Source organism: Halichoerus grypus, chromosome 12 (assembly GCF_964656455.1).
Source record: "Halichoerus grypus chromosome 12, mHalGry1.hap1.1, whole genome shotgun sequence".
Taxonomy (NCBI): domain Eukaryota; kingdom Metazoa; phylum Chordata; class Mammalia; order Carnivora; family Phocidae; genus Halichoerus; species Halichoerus grypus.
Window position 1 is genome coordinate 2,652,814 of NC_135723.1, and position 20,600 is coordinate 2,673,413.

At 46.9% G+C, this 20,600-nt stretch overlaps 1 protein-coding gene across 1 annotated transcript in view; it reads left to right on the top strand.

The window, feature by feature from the left end:
- Positions 1-20,600, top strand: part of ABCA13 (ATP binding cassette subfamily A member 13) — a 375,994-nt gene that overhangs the window by 202,322 nt on the left and 153,072 nt on the right. Inside the window, exon 43 of the mRNA XM_078059915.1 lies at positions 12,014-12,263. Within this exon, the coding sequence (XP_077916041.1) occupies positions 12,014-12,263 (250 nt within the window). The remainder of the gene's footprint in view (positions 1-12,013; positions 12,264-20,600) is intronic.

The window sequence follows — 20,600 nt, forward strand, 5'->3', positions numbered from 1 at the left end:
ACAGTTTTCCAAAGAAAATGTTCATCCAAAGATGGACAACAGGTGCATGAAAGATGCTCAGCGTCACTCATTATCAGGGAAATGGAGATCCAAACCCCAGTGAGACATCACCTCGCACCTGTTAGGATGGCAGTCATCCAAAAAAAAAAAAAAAGAAGAAGAAGAAAACATGGATGCTTATTGAAATGGCAGAATCTTAGGCCCAACTTCCATAAATTTTAGTTCTGAGACTTAGACATCTACAGGTTTTAACAAGCACCCTAATATCCTTTGATTCAGGTGGGCTGTGGCCACCACTATGAGAAACATCCAGTTAGAGTCTTGTCAAGCTCAGAGTTCAGGTGAGCAGTCACAGATCCTTCTGATACCGTTTTCCATGGCTTTCTTGTCTCCTCCCTCTCCCCTCCTCTCCTTCCCTCCCCTCCTTCCCTCCCTCCCTCCCTGTGTCCCTCCCTCCTTCAATCCTGAAGCCTTACCCCACCATGTGAGGTCTGAGGTTGCAGTGAATTTCTCAGCCTTGGTTCATCAGTATCACTTTACCTAAAATCTTCTCCTTTTCCTCCCACAACGTAATCCTGCATGTTTCATTCCTAATTGCTACTTCTTATGGTGATGGAAAGCAATTTGGCAGTGATTAATCTGAAGGGTCTGCAGCCTCTCGTTTGCTTTTTAAGACAATCCTGTTTGAACAGACTCTCCCATGCGGGGAGCCTGTAATTCTCTGCCTCTTCAAAGCGCTGTACCAGATTCTGCATGTGTCTTGTAGGCTGAGCCACGGTGTTCGATCCGGAGTGCTGTCTTTTCTGCTTTGTCCACCTTTCCTCAAACTTCAAAAACCGCCTTCCCCCGCAATCAAGGTGGGGAGGAAGCGTGCCTGCTGCCAATTATACATGCCAAGGAAGGTTCGTTTTCCATGTTAGTTGAAATTAGCAGAGAGCTCATGGCAGGGTGCTTTGCAAAAAACAGTCTGCCAAAATAAAAACGGGATTGAAATACACTCGGGCAGCGTAAATGCTGGTGGCAGGTGCCAGGAAGCAGTGGCTTCTGTCAGGGGCTCTGAGGAGTCGAGGAGGCAGGGGAGAGGCCCTGAGGCTTGCAGATCAGAGCTGCCCGAGAAAGCCCCTGAGGCTGGGGAGGGAGACTTCCCAGCCTCGCTCCCTGAATTGAAATCTCCCCTTCTTGTGGAATATTCCACAAAGAAGTTGCTTCTTTCATCTCACATATGGTCCTTGCGTCCCACATACTGCTGGAGACACTGGGCCAGTTGAGGCAGGAGTAGCTCTGGGCAACCTTTATTAGCACCTCTGTTGTAGGGGTCAAGGGCAGGCCTCCCAAATCGGGCCACTTTGGCATATTGAATGTGTGTTTTTTTTAAAGATTTTATTTATTTGAGAGAGAGACAGAGAGAGAGCACGAGCAGGGGGAGGAGCAGAGGGAGATGAGAAGCAGACTCCCCGCTGAGCAGGGAGCCCGATGTGGGGCTCGATCCCAGGACCCTGAGATCATGACCTGAGCCGAAGGCAGACGCTTAACCGACTGAGCGACCCAGGGGCCCCGACATATTGAATGTTTTAAATAGCAGTTACTTAGGGGACAGCCTGTGCCACGGGGACACAGACCCTCTTGTCCTCCTTGGAAAGCAGGAAGTAAGTACTCACCCACGAAAGGGGAGGTGGGGGGACATCCTCATCACTGGACACTGGGACTTCAAAGCTGAGAAAGCCGTAGAAACAAACCTTGCTATTTTTTCCTAATCTAGCACCTCAGCTTTGATTCTGCTCAGAACTCCTCAAAGCTCCCAAACGCTTGCCTGCTTTACCCTGGTGATTCCTCACGTATCTGTTGTCTCCTTGTCTAAAATAGATCAAAACTGCCTGCCTTGGTCCCGTCCTCAGGCCGCAGTTTTATTACTGGGCCTCCGTGTGCACGTAATAAAACTTCCTTGCTGGGAACGGAGCCGGAGAACAGGGCCGGGGCTGGGATGCCCACTGAGCACAGGAGAAACTAGCCCTCCTTCCATTTCCCCACCGTCCAGTAGAACTTCGGAGGGAGTTTTCCTTTTCAGGTTTGAAAACCCAGCCATGGGGCCATTTAGGGCCTTCAGGAGGACCTGCTTTTGGTGCCTTGAAAAGAAAAAAACCCAAACTCAGCATTTCGGTGACCTGCCCCTGGAATGTAAGTAGCTGGGGGCAAAGCCGGAGCCGCCCCTCTGCTTCCCTGAGGGTTCACACTGTCTTCTCAGGGCACGTGGAATCACATTGGGGGAGTTTCGGCAACCTTTAACGTGCTCCAAAGATGTGGCTAGGTGGGACGCACAGCCCTGTTCCAAAGGGAAATCTTATCCCCCTTAGTTCCGGCTCTCAGGTTGTGAGTTCGAGTCCCGTGTCGGGCTCCGTGCTGGGTGTGGAGCTTACTCAAAAAAAAAAAAAAAAAAAAAAAATTAACCAAGATTGCAGGAACCTAGCTCGGTTTTAAAATTTGTATATGTTTTGTGTCACCATGTTTAATATTTAAGACATAATTGCATTTTGGGTTTCGTGTCATATTATTAAGCATACAAGTGTCACAAAACATTTTCCTTTCATTTTTCTTTTTGTTCTTTTTTCTGTTTCTTCTTTTCCTCCCCTCCCCTCCTCTTCTGTTCCCTCTCTTTCCTCCCTTAAGCAGAAGATGTTTGATTTTTCTAATTTTCTTTTTTTTTTTTTTAAGATTTATTTATTTATTTATTTGACAGAAAGAGAGTTAGCGAGAGCAGGAACACAAGCCGGGGGAGTGGGAGAGGGAGAAGCGGACTCCCCACTGAGCAGGGAGCCCGTTGTGGGGCTCGATCCCAGGACCCTGGCATCATGACCTGAGCTGAAGGCAGACGCTTAATGATTGAGCCACCCAGGCGCCCCTGATTTTTCTGGTTTTCTTCCACAAATGGGATGAATGAGATAGATTCAGTCATGATTCATATAAATGTCACAGAACACACGTTTTCACCAGGACGAGGACTGAGGACGACCCTGTCAAAGCCTTTGTTTTATAAATGAGAAACCAAGAGACCATGGCCTGTCTGAGGTGTGAGGGGTCTTGATGGGAGGCAGGGCTGGGACCCCCGGGCTCTGGTACTTGGTGGTGGTCTCCCCCAGAGACATTTTTAGGGTTAATACCCATCCGGAGGGCTCTACCCACTCACAGGCATGCTTCACTTTATTGCAGTCTGCAAACTCTGCCTTTTAGTTTTTAAACAAATGGAAAGTTTGCATCATGCACATCTCTGGGCACCATTTTTCCAAGAACATTTGCTCACTTCGGGTCTCTCTGTCACATTTTGGTAATTCTTGGAGTATTTCAATATGTCAAACCTTTTCATTATTATTATTTTGTTAGGGTGATCTGTGATCAGTGATCTTGGATGTGACTATTATAATTGTCTTGGGGCACCATGAATTGTGCCCTTTTATGAGGCTGAACTTAATTGGCAAATGTTCCACTGGACAGCCTGTCCCCCATCCCTCTCCCACTCCTTGGCCTCCCAAATCTGCAAGACACAGCAAGATTGAAATCAGGTCACTTAATATTCCTTACAAGGGCCTCTAAGTGTTTAAGTGACAGAAAGAGTCACATATATCTCGCTTTAAGTCAGAAGCGAGAAATGATTAAGCTTAGTGAGAAAGGCGTGTTGAAAGCCAAGATAGTCCAAAGGCAAAAACTCTTGCACCAATGAACCAAGTTGTAAATGCAAAGAAGTTCTTGAAGGAAATACAGAGCGCTATTCCAGTGAACACACAAATGATAAGAAAGCACAACAGCCTTCTTGTTGACATGGAGAAAGTTTTAGAGGTCTGGATAGAAGATCAAAGCAGCCACTACATTCCCTTAAGCCAAAGCCCAATCCAAAGCAAGGCCCTGATTCTTCAGTTCTGTGAAGGCTGAGGGAGGTGAGGAGGCTGCGGAGGAAAAGCTGGGAGCCCGCAGAGGTGGGTTCATGAGGTTTAAGGAAAGAAGCATCTCATGGGGGGAGTAGCAGGTGCTGATGGAGAAGCTGCAGCAAGTCATCCAGAAGATCCGGCTGAGGGAATTCACGAAGGTGGCTCTGCTCAACAACAGACTTTCAGTGTAGATGGAACAGCCTTCTATTGGAAGCAGATGCCACCTAGGATTTTCATAGCTGGAGAGGAGAAGTCAATGTCTGGCTGACTGCTGTTAGGGGCTAATACAGCTGGTGACTTGAAGTTGAAGCTAATGCTCATTGACCATTCTGAAAATCCCAGGGCCCTTAAGAATTATGTTAAATCTACTCTGCCTATGCTCTAGAAATAAAACCACAAAGCCTGGATGATGGCGCATGTGTTTACAACATGGTTTCCTGGATCTTTTAAGCCCACTGTTGAGACCTATTGCTCAGAAAGAAACTACTCCTTTCAAAACATGACTGACTGCTCATAGACAATGCTCCTGGTTGCCTGAGAACTCTGATGGAGATATTCAGCAAGATTAATGCCATTTTCATGCCTGCTAATGCCACATCCATTCTGCAGCACATGAAATAGGGAGTAATTTTGACATTCACGTTTAATACATTTAGGAATACAGTTCATAAAGCTGTACTTGTCATAGAGAGTGATTCCTCTGATGGATCTCTGCAAAGCAATTGAAAACTTTCTGGAAAGGATTCACCACTCTACATACCATTAGGAACATTTGTGACTCATGGGAAGACGTCAAAATACCCACACGAGCAAGAGTTTGGCAGATGTTGACTCCAGCCCTCACCAATGACTTTGAGGGGTTCAGGACGTCAGTGGGGAAGGTCACAGCAGGTGTGGTGGAAACAGCAAGAGACCTAGAATCAGAAATGGAGCTGGAAGATGGGGCTGATTTGCTGCATCTCATGATCAAACTTGAACGGATGAGGACTTCGTTCTTAGGGATGAGCAAAGAAAGTGTGTCTTGAGGCGGAATCCACTCCTGGTGAAGACGCTGTGAAGACTTTGAAATGTCAACAAAGGATTTAGGATCTCTCATGCACTTAGTTGATAAAGCAGTAGGGGGGTTTGAGATAACAGACTTGAATTTGGAAAGAAGTTCTGTGGGTAAAATGCTATCCAACAGCATTGCGTGCTACCGGGAAAGCATTCGCAAGAGGAAGAGTCAATCAATGGAGCAAAGTTCATTGTTGTCTTATTTTAAGAAATGCCATGGCCATCCTCACCTTCAGCCACCACCACCCTGATCGGCCAGCACCCACCAACATCGAGGCATAATCCTCCACCAACAAAAATATTATGATGGTCTGAAAGCTCAGAGGATGGTTAGCATTTTTTCAGCAATAATGTACTTCTAAATTAAGGGAAGTATGTTTTTTTAGACCTAATACTACCACACACTTAATAGTGTAAATATATCTTTATATGCACTGGAAAATGAAAAAAATTATTTGACTCACTTTATTTCGATATTCACTGTATTGTGGGGGTCTGGAACTGAACCCACAATGTGTCATATGCCTATAATTAAAACCTATTCCCGAGGAACTGTACTGTTACACTTTCCAGACAGCTCACCTGATTCTATCTCGCTAGGTTGGTGAGAAGAGATGAAATGATTTCAGCCCTTTTCTGTCTGCTAATGATTTGGAAATCCCAGGTCATGACTGGGGTGTCATAGAAAATATCTGTAATACCCTGTCCTTAACCAGCTTACCATATTTCTGTCTCAGAATCTATGTGCGTTAAGATTCTTTCTATTCTCAGAACAACCCCCCACACTGGTTACCCTCCCAACCTGTCCGCAAACACGTGTTTACTTTGGGAATTCCTGGCATTGGAAGCCTCCTTGGAGATGCTTTCCACACACCGTTGTACACGTTATGCCATGTTGTTCAGGTTGAATTGACACATTTTGTGACATGTTTGACTCTTACATGAGATTAAGAGTCTTCGAGAATGCTATTCACAGAGATAACCTAAGGACCCAGGATAGACTTTTTTTTTTTTTTTTATATCTTTTTTTTGAAAGATTTTATTTATTTATTTGACAGAGAGAGAGACAGCGAGAGATGGAACACAAGCAGGGGGAGTGGGAGAGGGAGAAGCAGGCTTCCCGCCGAGCAGGGAGCCCGATGCGGGGCTCGATCCCAGGACCCTGGGATCATGACCTGAGCTGAAGGCAGACGCTTAACGACTGAGCCACCCAGGCGCCCCAAGGATAGACTTTACACATAGTAAATACTCACTGTGTTTTAGTATCCAAATTTAACTTAGTTCAGAAACTCTCCTGAACTGGGTGTATTTATAAATAAGTGAAAGGTTTCAATTATATTTTTACTATTTTTTTCAATTATATGATTTTTAAGTTTCATCTCTAAAATTCTGTAACTCAGCAGAAAATGATAGTTTCTTTTTAAAGATTTTATTTATTTATTTGAGAGGGAGAGAGAGAACACGAGCAGGGGAAGGGGCAGAGGGAGAGGGAGAAGCAGGCTTCCTGCTGAGCTGGGAGCCCGACACGGGGCTCGATCCCAGGACCCTGAGATCATGACCTGAGCCAAAGGCAGATGCTTAACTGCTTACTGACTGAGCCACCCAGGCGCCCCAGAAAGTGATATAGTTTCTATTTCATAAAACTGTGCTTCATTTCCTGAATATGTATACAGTCTTTGCAAAACAATTACTGACTACAAAATGCATAAATATTTATTGTTGAAAAAACCCAGAAAATGGTGAAGAAAATTAAAGTAGCCATGTTCTCAGCACACAAAGAAATATAAATTGTACATTTTTAAGAAGGTTGAAATGCATATACCACTTTAACTTTTTGAACTAAGAAAAACGCACTTTGTCAAATAGTATATAGAGTATCGAAAGAAAGCATTTCATAAAAGAACTTTCCACTATGGGGTGCCTGGGTGGCTCAATCCGTTAAGTGTCCGACTCCCGGTTTCTGCTCAGGTCATGATCTCAGGGTTGTGGGATTGAGTCCCTCATGGGGCTCTGTGCTGGGTGTGAAGCCTACTTGAGATTCTCTCCTTCTCCATCTCTCCCCCCTTGCACAAATGCACGCGCACTCTCAAATAAATAAATAAATATTTTTTTTAAAAAAAGAACTTTTCACTGGAAGTACATTTACCAAAACACTAACTTTTACAGCTTAATATTAGTATATTTAGTAAGTTCTATTAATTCTATGTGGTATTTTGTAACACTTTTTCATTTGGCGTATTATGAATATTTTCCTATAATTACATATTTAATGCTTTAATCCTACCTCTTTTTTTGGCTAATACATGATGTTGATATTTTGGGTCCTACTCCTCCATCCACCCCCCTCCCCATTTTATTGAGTCATGTTTGTGTATAGACATTTTTTTCAAAACATGATATAAGCTTATCTTACATTGCTTTATTCACCAACTCTGTGTAATAAACATCGTCCCCATCAGCGAGCCCTCATCCGTACTAGTCCCTGAAGTACAGTAATACTGCGCACCATCCACCGTACATAGAGTTGTGTTGTAAACTGCTCAATCAGTCCCCATTTGTTTCCAACAATTATCTACTATATACAATAATCTACTATATTATGTAAAATGTAATAAACCACCTTATTTGATATATTTGATGAATTTCCATTTTTTATATTTTTTAAAGATTTATTTATTATTTGAGAGAGAGAGAGCACGTGCACGTGTGCACGTGAGTTGGGGGGGTGGGGCAGAGGGAGAGAGAATCTCAAGTGGACTCCACACTTAGTGTGGAGCCTGACGCAGGGCTCGATCCCAGGACCCTGAGATCACAACCTGAGCTGAAGCCAACATTCAGATGCTTGACCAACTGAGCCACCCGGGCGCCCCATTTTTTTTTTTTTTAATAATATAACTGTTGGATTGGGAGTCACTGATCAAAGATGGTTCATATTTGTTTCCCACAGAAAGACCATGCTCATCTGTTCTGCTAGCATGGAATACATGGAATAAGAAAGCCCATTTCTTTAAACACGCAATAATATTAGGTATTAATGTGATTTTTATTTTATTTTATTATTTATTTATTTTTTGAAGATTTTGTATATTTATTTGACAGAGAGAGATACAGCGAGAGAGGAAACACAAGCAGGGGGAGTGGGAGAGGGAGAAGCAGGCTTCCCGCGGAGCAGGGAGCCCGATGTGGGGCTCGATCCCAGGACCCTGGGATCATGACCTGAGCCGAAGGCAGATGCTTAACGACTGAGCCACCCAGGAGCCACCTTAATGTGATTTTTAATCTTTACCATATTGATGATCTGAAAATTTCATTGTTGCCCTATTTTCTAATATATATATGGGCTCTCCCATAGATTTTTTTTTTAATGAACTACATATTCATGCATGCTATTTGCCCACTTTTTGTTTGGGGTATTCATTTTTTAAAAATTGACTTGAAGGCATTACATTTGTGATACTTTGTTTTAAAAGCTTCAAGAACATTTAGAGGAATCCAGTAATGCGAAGATCATATTCTGGGGTGCATGCTAAGTCCTTGATATTTTAAGGTATGCCCCACAAGGTATTAATGTTTAAATAATTGAAGCCACTAGACAAAAAAAAAGAAAGAAAGAAATAAAAAAAAGAAAGAAAGAAAAAAAAAGAAAGAAAGAAAAAAGAATTAAATCTTTGGACATTTTTCCTAAGTAATTTGATGATTGGGGTAAATGGGAATGCCTAATTATGGATGTCACTGGATTCTTTAAATAGAATTACACTCATAAGTCAAATAAGACAATTCATAACAATTTGGTCCGGCATTTTAATTTTGTCTGTTAAATTATTCATGTGAATACTTTTATGGGTTTAGCCGTAAATATTTGATTGGTGGTTCCTTCATGACCATAAACTATCTCAGTCCTTTATTTTTCTCATTTATGTTCAGTGAACATATGGGAAGGTGGGGAGAATTTATTTTTCTTAATAATGAGAAACGTCTTTCCCCACAGACTTATTGAACCTGTCTGATGAGCATTTACAATGGCTGGAGGTCAACATTATACCTGTTCTGGTAGTTTCACAAAGGTGGTAATAAGAATCCTCATTACCTAGAGGGAAAGTATAAGTCTCTATCTTACAGCTGAGGGAACTGACGTTCAGAGAGGTTGGAAATTTTCCAGAAGTCACACAACATGTTGGTGGCTGAGTCTGGATCCCGGTCCAGGTCTATGTAGACTGAAAGATGGAACCTTCGCCGTCCCCTGGTGATTGTCGTGACTGGTCCTCTCTGAGCAAAGCCAGTGGGCAAATAAATGGCCGTACTCTGAGTGTGCCCCTCCATCGGCAGGCAAATTTAGGAGGTAGATTCCAACACCCAGAAAGCCATGTTCTGCTTCTGTTTTCTATGCACCTGGCTGCATAGACGAAACCTTCCTTGGTGTAGAGAGGTGTCTGTAGGCGCTGCGTGGTGCAGACATGTTTGAGCAGGTGCAAGATCTGGCAGGCAGCTGAGTGTGGGCAGCTAGATCGGGATGTTCGAAGATGTTTCTTATAGGCGACGTCGTGGGGTGTGGCTTTTGGTAGATGATGACCCGTGGCTTAGTGGGGTCATAAGCCATCACACCTACCAGTGATCTTTCAATTCCTCTTGACCCTAAACAGAGGGAGGCATGCTTCTCTGCTAGAGAAAGGATTAGGAGCATCATCTGTTCCAATGAGGTGACGCTGGGTGGGCCCCTGGATAGCGCCTGGATGGGGGCTGCTCACCAGAGGACCACGCCAATTAGAAGCTTGACATTTTCAGCCCCGTCCTTATCCTCCAGGGAGGGGAGAGGAGCTGGACATGGAGTTCAGGGTGGATCATGTCTGCGTGATGAAACTTCCATAAAATCCCAATAAAAGGGGCTTCCAGAGAGGTCCCAGGAGGTGCTGGGAATGTGCTAGATGCCCCTGCATCCCTTCCCGCGTACCTCGTGGACATCACCTCCATCTGGACATCACTGTTCATCTGTGTCTTCTATCCTATTCCTTCGTAAGCTGACAAACATAAGAACCTGTTTCTCTGAGTTCTGTGAACCACTCTGGCACATTAGTCAAACATGAGGCACGGGTCATGGGAGACTCTGATCTACAGTCAGTCGCTCGGAAGCACAGGTGACAAGCTGGGCTTGTGGTTGGCGTCTCAAGTGGGGAAGGGGTAGTCCTGTGTGACTGAGCCCTTACCTGTGAGGGTCCCACACTCTCCAGGGAGATGGTGTCCAAAGCGAGTTGGATTGTAGGACACCCAGCTGGTGTCATGGAGAATCGCTTGATGTGTGGGGAAAAGCCCCACGTTTGGTGACCAGAAGCATCAGAAGTGATGGGTTCTCTGTGAAGGTAAAGGGGCACCTGGGTGGCTCAGTTGGTTAAGTGTCTGCCTTCGGCTCAGGTCATGATCTATGGGTCCTGGGATTGAGCCCCACGTCGTGCTCCCTGCTCAGCGGGGAGCCTTCTTCTCCCTCTCTCCCTCCGTCTCTCTGTCTCTTTATCAAACAAATAAATAAAATCTTTAAAAAAAAAAGGGAGACTCACAGGGAGGATGGAGGAGGGAGGACCTGGGCCTTACTCTACTCAGGAGGGAGACTGAACTGACTTCTGGTATAGATCCCCCACACATCCCCCGGACTCACTGTCCCTAAGCTTCCTTGGTACCAACCCTTTCGGCTCTGCCCACACAGATCGCAACACTGGATTACACTGTGTTGGGGCATTTCTTTACATTTTTCTCTCAGCCCCTATGTGATGTCTTCTTTGAGGACAAAGCCGGAATAGCCCAGTACCTGCCGCAAGACTGACTCACTCCATACGTATGTGACAAAAGAAGGAGTTAGTCCACAAATGCATTTTTATCCCCAGCTGCTTCTCTCTGGCTCTGTGCTCACTGCTCTTATAAATAATTTATCTTTCAAAATGGTCGTTTCTTTCAAAATGATTTCTTTGGGGGATTTTAAACGTATTCGCTGTGCTTTATTAACTGTATTTCCATTTGGTATTTGTCAGCAGTGCAATCAATTTAGCATGCCTGGCCTCTTTTAAGGCCACCTTTCTCGTACAAATACTTCATGCTGGGTTTTCTGGAATACTTTGCAAGGGATTGCAAGGACGAGCGTGGGCATGGCTGCGTCCCTCCTTTGGACACGGATCAGGGCTTCAGACCTTGGGTTTGCCTCTCGTTTTCCTCCGGTTTTGTCATCCCCACACTGGACGTGAGAGCTGCCTGCGCCCGCTGCTTGGCCTGCCCTGGGACAGGCTTATTGCAGCTGCTTCCATGTGGTCCCCAGGTGGCCCCTCACAGAGAGACCCGGCAAGGGGAGCAGGACGTCCCCGACATGCGCTCATGCCCTGCTGTCCAGCCTCCCCTTCTGGGCACTGCTCGCTGAGGTCTGGTCTCAGGGTTGGCCGTGGAAGGAGGGGAGGGCCAGGTGGCTGAAGCCTGGAGGGCCAAGGGGGCTCACTTGGAGCTGGAGACGTGCCCCAGGAGGCCATGCTGGCCTCCTCTTCACCAGGGACGCCCCCACTGGGCAGGGGGAATAGGCCCCGGGGCTGGGGGATGATGCCTCCTGACCCTGAGCTGGACGTGACCTGGGGCATCTTCAGGAAGGACCCGGCTGTGAGAACAGAGAGGTATAGCAGGAGAAGGGAGGCAGCAGAGGGGGCCGGCCCCGTTTGCACCCTTCCACCCCCTCCGGCGTGCGCCTGGGGAGACAGAGATTCCCACAGCTCTTGGGTTTGGAATCCACACTCGGGAGCACGCTGCATTTTCACCAACAAAACAAGCTCAAGGCTCCCTTCAGAAGCAGGATCAGAGAGGGATCCACAGGAGAACTCCGTCCTTGCCCCGTCAGGTCACAAGACGTCCTGTGCATATTAATTTCCAGTCCCGCTCAGTGTGGGAGTCAGAAGCGGGGTGCTCCTGCACCACGAGCTGCCAGGGCCGTCTGTAAGCACCTGGAGGGACCCCCAGAACCCGGGCTGTGTGTGTGTGTCCCCTGGCCTCGGGTTGGCTGCATGTTCCTGTCTCTGCAGGTGGCGCCCCGGCAGGGACCCCGCCCGCGGGGGGCAGCCCGCGGCCTCTGGCTCAGGCCGCGGCCCTCCTGGTCAAGCGGCTCTGGTCCACGCGCCGGGCCTGGAAAGGCACCCTCTCCAACCTGCTGCTGCCCGTCCTCTTCGTGGCCTTGGCCATGGCCTTGTTCATGGTGAGGCCTCTGGCCACTGACTACCCTCCCCTCAAACTAACACCGGGCCATTACGACAGGGCCGAAGCTTACTTTTTCAGGTAAGAACCTTTTTTCCCTCCTCTTTTACTTCCCAATTATGTCAGGGTTATGAATAGCAGTAGCTTTGATCCTTTTTTTAAAAAAAATACTTTATTTATTTATTTGGGAGTGAGAGAGAGAGAGCACACAGGAGCAGGGGGGAGGGGCAGAGGGAGAAGCAGGTTCCCCGCCGAGCAGGGAGCTGGATGTGGATGCGGGACTCGATCCCAGGACCCCGGGATCACGACCTGAGCCGAAGGCAGACGCTTCACCGACCGAGCCCCCCAGGCGCCCCAGTAGCTTTGATACTTTTAAGAATCTCGACTATACATGAGGTTTCATGATTTTGGAGCACGGGCTCGAGAGGTAAGCTCATGGACTGTAGCAAACCCTATATATACCGTGTTTTTCCTACTCATGCCTACGTGCCTACGATCGAGTTTAACTCCTAAATCAGGCACAGCCAGAGACTAACAAGAGCGATAGCAGAAGACTTGTAACAACAGACTCTACAGTTACACGCATGTGGGCTCTCTGAGTAGCTTGCGGTCCTGTGCCCGCCCTGGTTCTTGCGCTGATGTGATGAGATCAGGTGAGTGGCCTGAAGGTCTGTCTGGAGGAGTAGCTGCTCCCAGCCCGCGGGCGATCCACACCCAAAACCGCGGAGAAGAGGGATTATTGTGTTTCACAGAACCTTCCAGGCTTGCTCTGGGACAGCCACCGGGAGCTGCACGCCCCTCTCTGCAGAGACATGTCTGACTTTTCTCTCGGGGGTGGGAATGAGCCCATGCGCACCCCCAGGCTAGAGGAGGTCCAGTAAATTCAGAGTTTTCCAGCCAGATGAATTTGCAAAGGATGTTCTCAGGGGTTTAGTTTTACTACCGGGGGCCTGACCGAAGGACCTGAGCTGGTTCCCCCGCCAAGACTGAGGCGAGCATCTCCCCTGAGCTCTGCCCCAGGCCGGGGGCATCATTGCCCTGAACGCGGACCCGCACAGTTCTCCTTCTGGAAGGCGATGCTCACACATCTGGGGAGCGGGGACCAGGCAGAGGCGGCTCATGGTGTGGAGGACACAATGAGCTCTACCTTTGTTAAATACTTATCTTTACGAAAATAACGAGCTTAATTAGCTAGACTCCTCGTGCTTGCTAATATTTGTCACTTTTACGACGGTGTGTAATTTGGAATTAGGTTTAAACAAATAGAGGCCGAGAAGGCAACATCGATTATAAACTGTCTGGTTTGTTTCTGGGTCCTTTGGTTAATTGTACTCTTTCCTCTGTGTGTCCTTATGCTCCGTAGAGTCTGGGTTTAACTCACGAAGAGAATCCTGCAATTTCTCTATTTGGAGAAATGTGTGCAGGCCCTAAGTATTCCCTCTGCAAGTGGGCTCCTTTTGCTTCTAGCTAGATATTTTCTTTTCCTGCCCTCATCTTCTTCTCCGAAGTGTGTTAAAGGAACGGACCGAAAGGACAGAGTGTCACTAATGCGTTCTGGCCAAATGTTCCCATTTTCTGCCACACTCCTCAAGTGGGAAGGAGCAGTAACTAGCCTATTATAAAGTGTGTTTCTTGAAAAAAGTAATAGAAAATGCAGGCTAGCCAAAATAACAATAAAAAAACTTCACAGGTAATCCTACCAGCACTAGCTACCATAAACCTAGTGGTGTGCAGCCTTCCCCATGTTAATACGTAGTATTATTTTATTTATTTATTTTTATTTAATTTTAATTTAATTAATTTATTTTGTTTTTAGGTTAATTTAATTTAATTTAAATTAATTAATTAATTAATTAATTTTTGAGAGAGAGCAGGCCTGCACAAATGGGGGCAGGGGAAGAGGGAGAGGGAGAAATTATCAAGCAGACCCCCGATGAGACTCCCGGGGCCCATCCCTCGACTCCGAGATCATGACCCGAGCAGAAACCAAGAGTCAGACGTTCAACTGTCTGAGCCACCCCAATACATAATACTTTTAAACACATGCATTTTTATTTTTTAGGACAGTGGTATCCCACTACAAAACTCTTCATTTTTTGCTTTTTTACTCAATAACACATTTGTCTATCTGTTTTTGTAAATCGAGCACAACCATGTCACCCATTTTCTTTTTTTTTTTTTTAAAGATTTATTTATTTATTTTAGAGAGAGAGAGGGAAAGAGTGTGTTGGGGAGGGGCAGAGGGAGGGAGAGAGAGAGAGAGAGAGAGAGAGAGAGAAAATCCCAGGCAGACTCCTGCTGAGCGCAGAGCCCGATGCGGGGCTCAATCCCAAGACCCTGAGATCATGACCTGAGCCGAAATCAAGAGTCAGATGCTCAACAGACTGAGCCACCCAGGAGCCCCAACATCACCCATTTTCACGCCGTGCAGCAGTGTGTTGCATGGACGTACCATAATTTATTTAAACAATCTCTTTTGGGGATGCATACAGGTTTATTTATTTGTTTAAGCAATTTCCCTATTGCAGGCAATTCTGTAGGAATACCTTCATTTGGATTCATGCCACTATCTAATTGTTTCCATTATCATACATTTCCTTAACACATTTTGGGGCAACAAGCATTAGCATTTTTAAGGTAGATATTGCCAAATTATTCCTATCAATGTGCATCAATTTGCAGTCCCAGAAAGGCATCGATTCTTTTACTCACAAATATTTATTATGCACCCACTGTATGCCACATGGTTTTTTTTTTTTTTAAGATTTTATTTATTTATTTAAGAAAGAGAGAAAGAGAGCAGAGGGAGGGACAGAGAGAGAGAGAGAATCTCAAGCAGACTCTGCACTGAGCACAGAGCCCGACGTGGGGCTCGATCTCACGACCCTGAGATCGTGACCGGAGCTGAAATCAGCAGTCAGATGCCCCACCAGCTGAGCCACCCAGGGGCCCCTGTCACATGCTTTGCTTGGTGGCAGTTACACCTGAATGAATAAAACAGGCCCAGATCCCTCCATTGCTTTTTTCGGGGGTTGGTGGAGAGGAGGAGACTCATTTCTCCAAATTCTCACTGTCCCTTTTATTTCCCCTCTGGGCTCCCATTGCTCTAGGAGGCAGCTCTCTGATTGCTGGTGAGGTCGCCTGTTCTCAGTTATTTCTTGTTATTTGAAATTTCACCCTCTCTATTGATACATCAGATATATCCTACAAGTGTGTCCCACGTTGCCGTGTCACAGGTCCGGACTGACTGCCCCTTCACCTCTCTTCCACCCATTGTCATCTCTCCATCCCTTCCCCCTGAGGGGGGCGGGAACCCCCCCACAGTGCGGATTCCATTGGCTCCATTGAAACAGCCATTTGCCTTCTCCACTGCATCATTAATTTGGCAACTGTGTTTTTTGTGTTTTTTCTTCTGAAAGCATTTTCCCTGCTCTCCCAGCATGCGTTTTGCATAGAAGTCATATCCTCCCAAACCATTTGGAGCCTGAGAGTTAGAGATATTTTATTTTATTTTTTTCAAGGGGCAAGCAAACGTAAGTTTATTAACATGTGCAGAGTACGTGCACGGGGGAGCACCCGGTGATGAGCAGCTCAAGAGGGTGCTGAGAACTTGGGCTTATATTGCATCTTAACAAAAGAACCATAACCTTTTAGAGACATGACAGGACAAAGGGAAAGGGCTTTGAGCTTTAGGAGCAGCCAGATGTGGGCAGGCAAATATATAGGGACTAATGTCGCATAGAGCTAGTTAGTAAGGTTTGTTATACAGAGTCATTGGGTGCATATCTCTGCTGATAAGGGCCTAGAACTGTTGCTGGGGATTCACTTCTGTCTCTCCTGGGGGAGAAGAGAGAAAGGCACTTACAGAGTTATGTCCTGCTTTCAGGCAAATGAGGAGGGCAGAGAGCTTTTCTTTTCTCTTTTTCTTTTTTTTGAAGATTTTATTTATTTATTTGTCAGAGAGAGAGAGAGAGAAAAAGCGCATAAGCAGGGCAGAAGCAGAGGCTGAGGGAGAAGCAGGCTCCCCGCTGAGCAGGGAGCCCGATGCGGGACTCGATCCCAGAACCCTGAGATCATGACCTGAGCCGAAGGCAGATGCTTAACTGACTGAGCCACCCAGGCGTCCTGGAAAGAGAGACTCTTAAGCAGGTTCATGCCCGAACTCGGGGCTCAGTCTTGTGACCCTGAGATCATGACCTGAGCTAAAATCAAGAGTCCGAAGCTTAACTGACCAAACCACCCAGGCACCAGTAAGTCTTTTCAATGAGGACATGTGTGTGTTTGTTCTCATTTCGGAATGTTAACATAAACTATGAGGCCAAGCAGCCTTTGTCTCTGGTCCTTTATCTTCTTATCCGCACAGGTGGGCTCCTACCTGTCACAGGTGTGTGCGCCATCGGAGATCACGTATGCCCCTCTTCTGTTCTTGCATTCCAGACTCAACCGAAAGGACAAGTTTACATTGTATTTCGGTAGAGTAGTAGCCTCCGTAGTTCCGAGGCAGAAAGTAAGAGGCTGCCAGAAATCACCCATACAGATGGAAACTTCACCTGCTTTGCTGGTTATCTTTCACATTTCTAGTGACTGCCCAAAATCAGAGGGGAGGAGGGTGAGTAGCCCCCCCTCTCTGAAGGTACAACTGCTCTTGGTCGACACCCACTCCCCAGATCATTGCTTTTCTCCCATTTGCTGGCTCCTCTGTCAGGATGGCCACGTGCCCTGGTGTGCTGGGGAAACCGGTCCTATCATCTTGGCACACATTCTATCCATGTCCCTCTCCCTCTTAAATGCCTCCTCCAGTGGGCGATAAATTATCTGACAGGTCTGTCTGTATTGGATCTGAGCGGCATGGTCTGAATCTTAGCACAAGAATGGTTCTCAATGTGGAACAGCTTTTCACTGCTCACATTCCTCCCGATTTCCTACACACGCGCCCGTGCACACACACATGGGCGCGTGCATGCACATGGCGCCTGGCTCACCCTGCTCTCATCCTTGTTGCTTCAGATGTGGGCATATCCCCATGTCGTAGCATTTGTGAGCAATCTCCATGGGGTGATACATAGTATTTTCATTACGGCTCCTTACTTTCTCTTTAGCGTAACTCCTAGTTAACAGGTGCACCATTCAGGCCTGTTTCAGAATCCGTTAGGTACATTATCTCTGCATTGACTTTGATCGCACATAGAAAGCTTATCTTATTAGAGCATTGACGATTCTCAGTAGAGTCTCACGTCCCTCAAATCTTACGAGTTGAGAAAATGCAATTATATGCCTACATTAAATCTACTTAAGCTTTCTTGAGGAATACCGATTCTCATGAAAACACAAACCAAAAGAAATGCATTGGGGAGCTTCTCTTCATCACTTTTATGAGCGATGTGAGCAGGCCGTGCCGCTCATGGAGGATTTCGTGTGCTCTGCGAGCCCAGAGAACCCGGGGCTTTGGTGGCTCAGGCGGTAGCCCGGAGGCCTCTAACTCAAATGCTTTGGAGGCCCGGTGGGGGGCGGGGTGCAGGGCGGAGAGGTGAGGAAGACGGCCATTCTCAATACTGCATTTCTTACACCTGCCAGGGGAAGGGCCACGTGGGGGAGTGTGTCTGGGCTGGTCTGGGTTCTAGCCAGTCAGTTTATGACCCATGCTTTGGCTCCATTGTATCCTCAAGCAACTTGCTAGCTGACTACTGTTTTCAGAGGGCTTCAGAAACGCCCCCTCCCCACTGTGAACTGCGAAACAGAGAGGTGGTGGGGACTCGGGGCTTGTTGGGGGCTGAGGCGGGCTGGCACAGAGAGGCCCCAGGGAGGCAGGAAGACGCAATCCAGCTATGAGCAAAGCAGCCTCTGCACAGCTAAGCACATCTTGTTTGCTCTACACCCCAAGCAGGGGTACAGCCTGGGGGCCCTGCTGGAGGTCCCTGAGTCGCTCCCTGGGGTCCGTGGGATGAAGACTATATCCGAGCCCAGCCCTCTAGTCCTTCAGGCTTCTGTGTAGTGTCTGTTGCCCCAGGTACCTGGGGCTCTGCACTTTTTTTTTTTTAAGATTTTATTTATTTATTGGGGAGGGGAGATCATGAGCAAGGGGAGTGGCAGAGGGAGAGGGAGAAGCAGACTCCCCGCTGAGCAGGGAGCCCAATTCGGGACTCGATCCCAGGACCTGGGATCCTGACCTGCGCCGAAAGCAGATGTTTAACCGACTGAGCCCCCCAGGTGCCCTTGAAATAAGAACACTTTCACATCTGGGTCTGAAGTCCCTCCTTCAGGGATCCTCAGCCTCTGCTCTCTCCTCTGTGTGTCCATCATGCCACGTGGATCTCACTGTGGTTTATCCCGTGGCTGCAGATCCGTGCCTTCCTTGAGGGTCAGGATCAAGGCTCACTCATCCCTCTAAGGGTAGCTCTCGCCACAGTGTCTAGAAAAGGTCACTTTCATTAAGTTATTTGTGAAGTTGGATTCAACCATCAAAATAAAATGTAGCAGGAAAAGTCTTCCAGAAATTTTCTCGGACAGGTCTCTCCTTGGAGGTGCAAACAAAACGCGGACCATGGAAAGATGGCTGTCTACACATGGTTGAAAATACCTAGAGGAGATTCCATGGCCCCATCTCTTCTGGGCTGGGCACTTGGTCCTTTAGGAAGGGGTGCTCCCGATGCGCTGTGAAGTTCACCCCATTGGGAAAACCCACAGGGTCCCACATGAACGGGGACTTCACCCCCTGCTTGTAGTCCGCTGACGTTCTTCCCACCACCAAACAGTCTCTGCTCTCTCCACCTGGTCCCAGCCAGAAGAAGACCTGGGACTTGAGGGGTTCCCCTCCACTCTGCCTCTGTCTTCACCCTGCCTTCTCCCTGTGTGTCTCTGTGGCCAAATTTCTCAATTCCTGTAAGGGCCTCCGCCATATTGGAGTAAGCCCACCCCAATCCTGTAGGATCTCATCTTAACTGACTGCATCTCCAAAGACCCTATTTCCACATAAGGTCACATTACGACCTTCTGGAAGGGCATGAAATTTGGGGGGACCGCTGTTCCTCCCCCTCCACTTTCTCATAGCACCTTCCTTAGCCAATGCCATTGAGTTGGACCAAATTTCTAATCGCTTTTCAAAAAAAGAGTAACTTGGCTTTCTATAAAAAACAGGCCCCATGTGCAGAAACATCATCAGAAATGAAAGTGAGTTAAAGACTAACAGTGATTGTCGGTCTGTATGCATCAGCTGTCTGACTCTGGAAAACACGCAGCATGGTTTGCAAGATGGTAACCGGAATGTGGTACACACAGACATACTGTTCCCGTCTGAGCGACAGTAGCTAGTGACCTCTCGACACTCACCTTGAACATTTCCTAAGTGACGTTCTTGTCTGTATGCATGTGCAACTCCTCCCACATACCCCGTATCTTTGTCCCGTGAGAGCATGGGAGTACGTTATTTTGTTCGGACAATAAAAAGAGATGGTGAATGGAAAGCAGTGGGCCTATGTCCTGGCAGAAATTAAGTTCTCAGTGACAGCTGTCTTATACCCTGGAGTGGACCTAATCCATCATCGGTGCTTCTGGGTGGCATGGAAAGGCATGTGCCGGTCCCCCACAGGCTCTGGAAGAATAACCTCCAAGGTGCTGACCGCCCTTCACCCGTCATATTCTGGCTGCCTTTTAATTTCTTTTTTTTTTTAATCTTTTATTGTTATGTTAATCACCATACATTACATCATTAGTTTTTGATGTAGTATTCCATGATTCATTGTTTGTGCATAACACCCAGTGCTCCATGCAGAACGTGCCCTCTTTAATACCCATCACCAGGCTAACCCATCCTCCCACCCCCCTCCCCTCTAGAACCCTCAGTTTGTTTTTCAGAGTCCATCGTCTCCCATGGTTCGTCTCCCCCTCCGATTTCCCCCCCTTCATTCTTCCCCTCCTGCTTTCTTCTCCTTTTTTTTTTTTCTTAACATATATTGCATTATTTGTTTCAGAGGTACAGATCTGTGATTCAACAGTCCTGCACAATTCAGAGCGCTCACCATAGCACATACCCTCCACAGTGTCCATCACCCAGTCACCCCATCCCTCCCACCCCACCCCCCACTCCAGCAACCCTCAGTTTGTTTCCTGAGATTAAGAATTCCTCATATCAGTGAGGTCATATGATACATGTCTTTCTCTGTTTGACTTATTTCGCTCAGCATAACACCCTCCAGTTCCATCCACGTCACTGCAAATGGCAAGATCTCATTCCTTTTGATGGCTGCATAATAGTCCATTGTATATATATACCACATCTTCTTTATCCATTCATCTGTCGATAGACATCTTGGCTCTTTCCACAGTTTGGCTATTGTGGACATTGCTGCTATAAACATCAGGGTGCACATACCCCTTTGGATCCCTACATTTGTATCTTTGGGGTAAATACCCAGTAGTGCA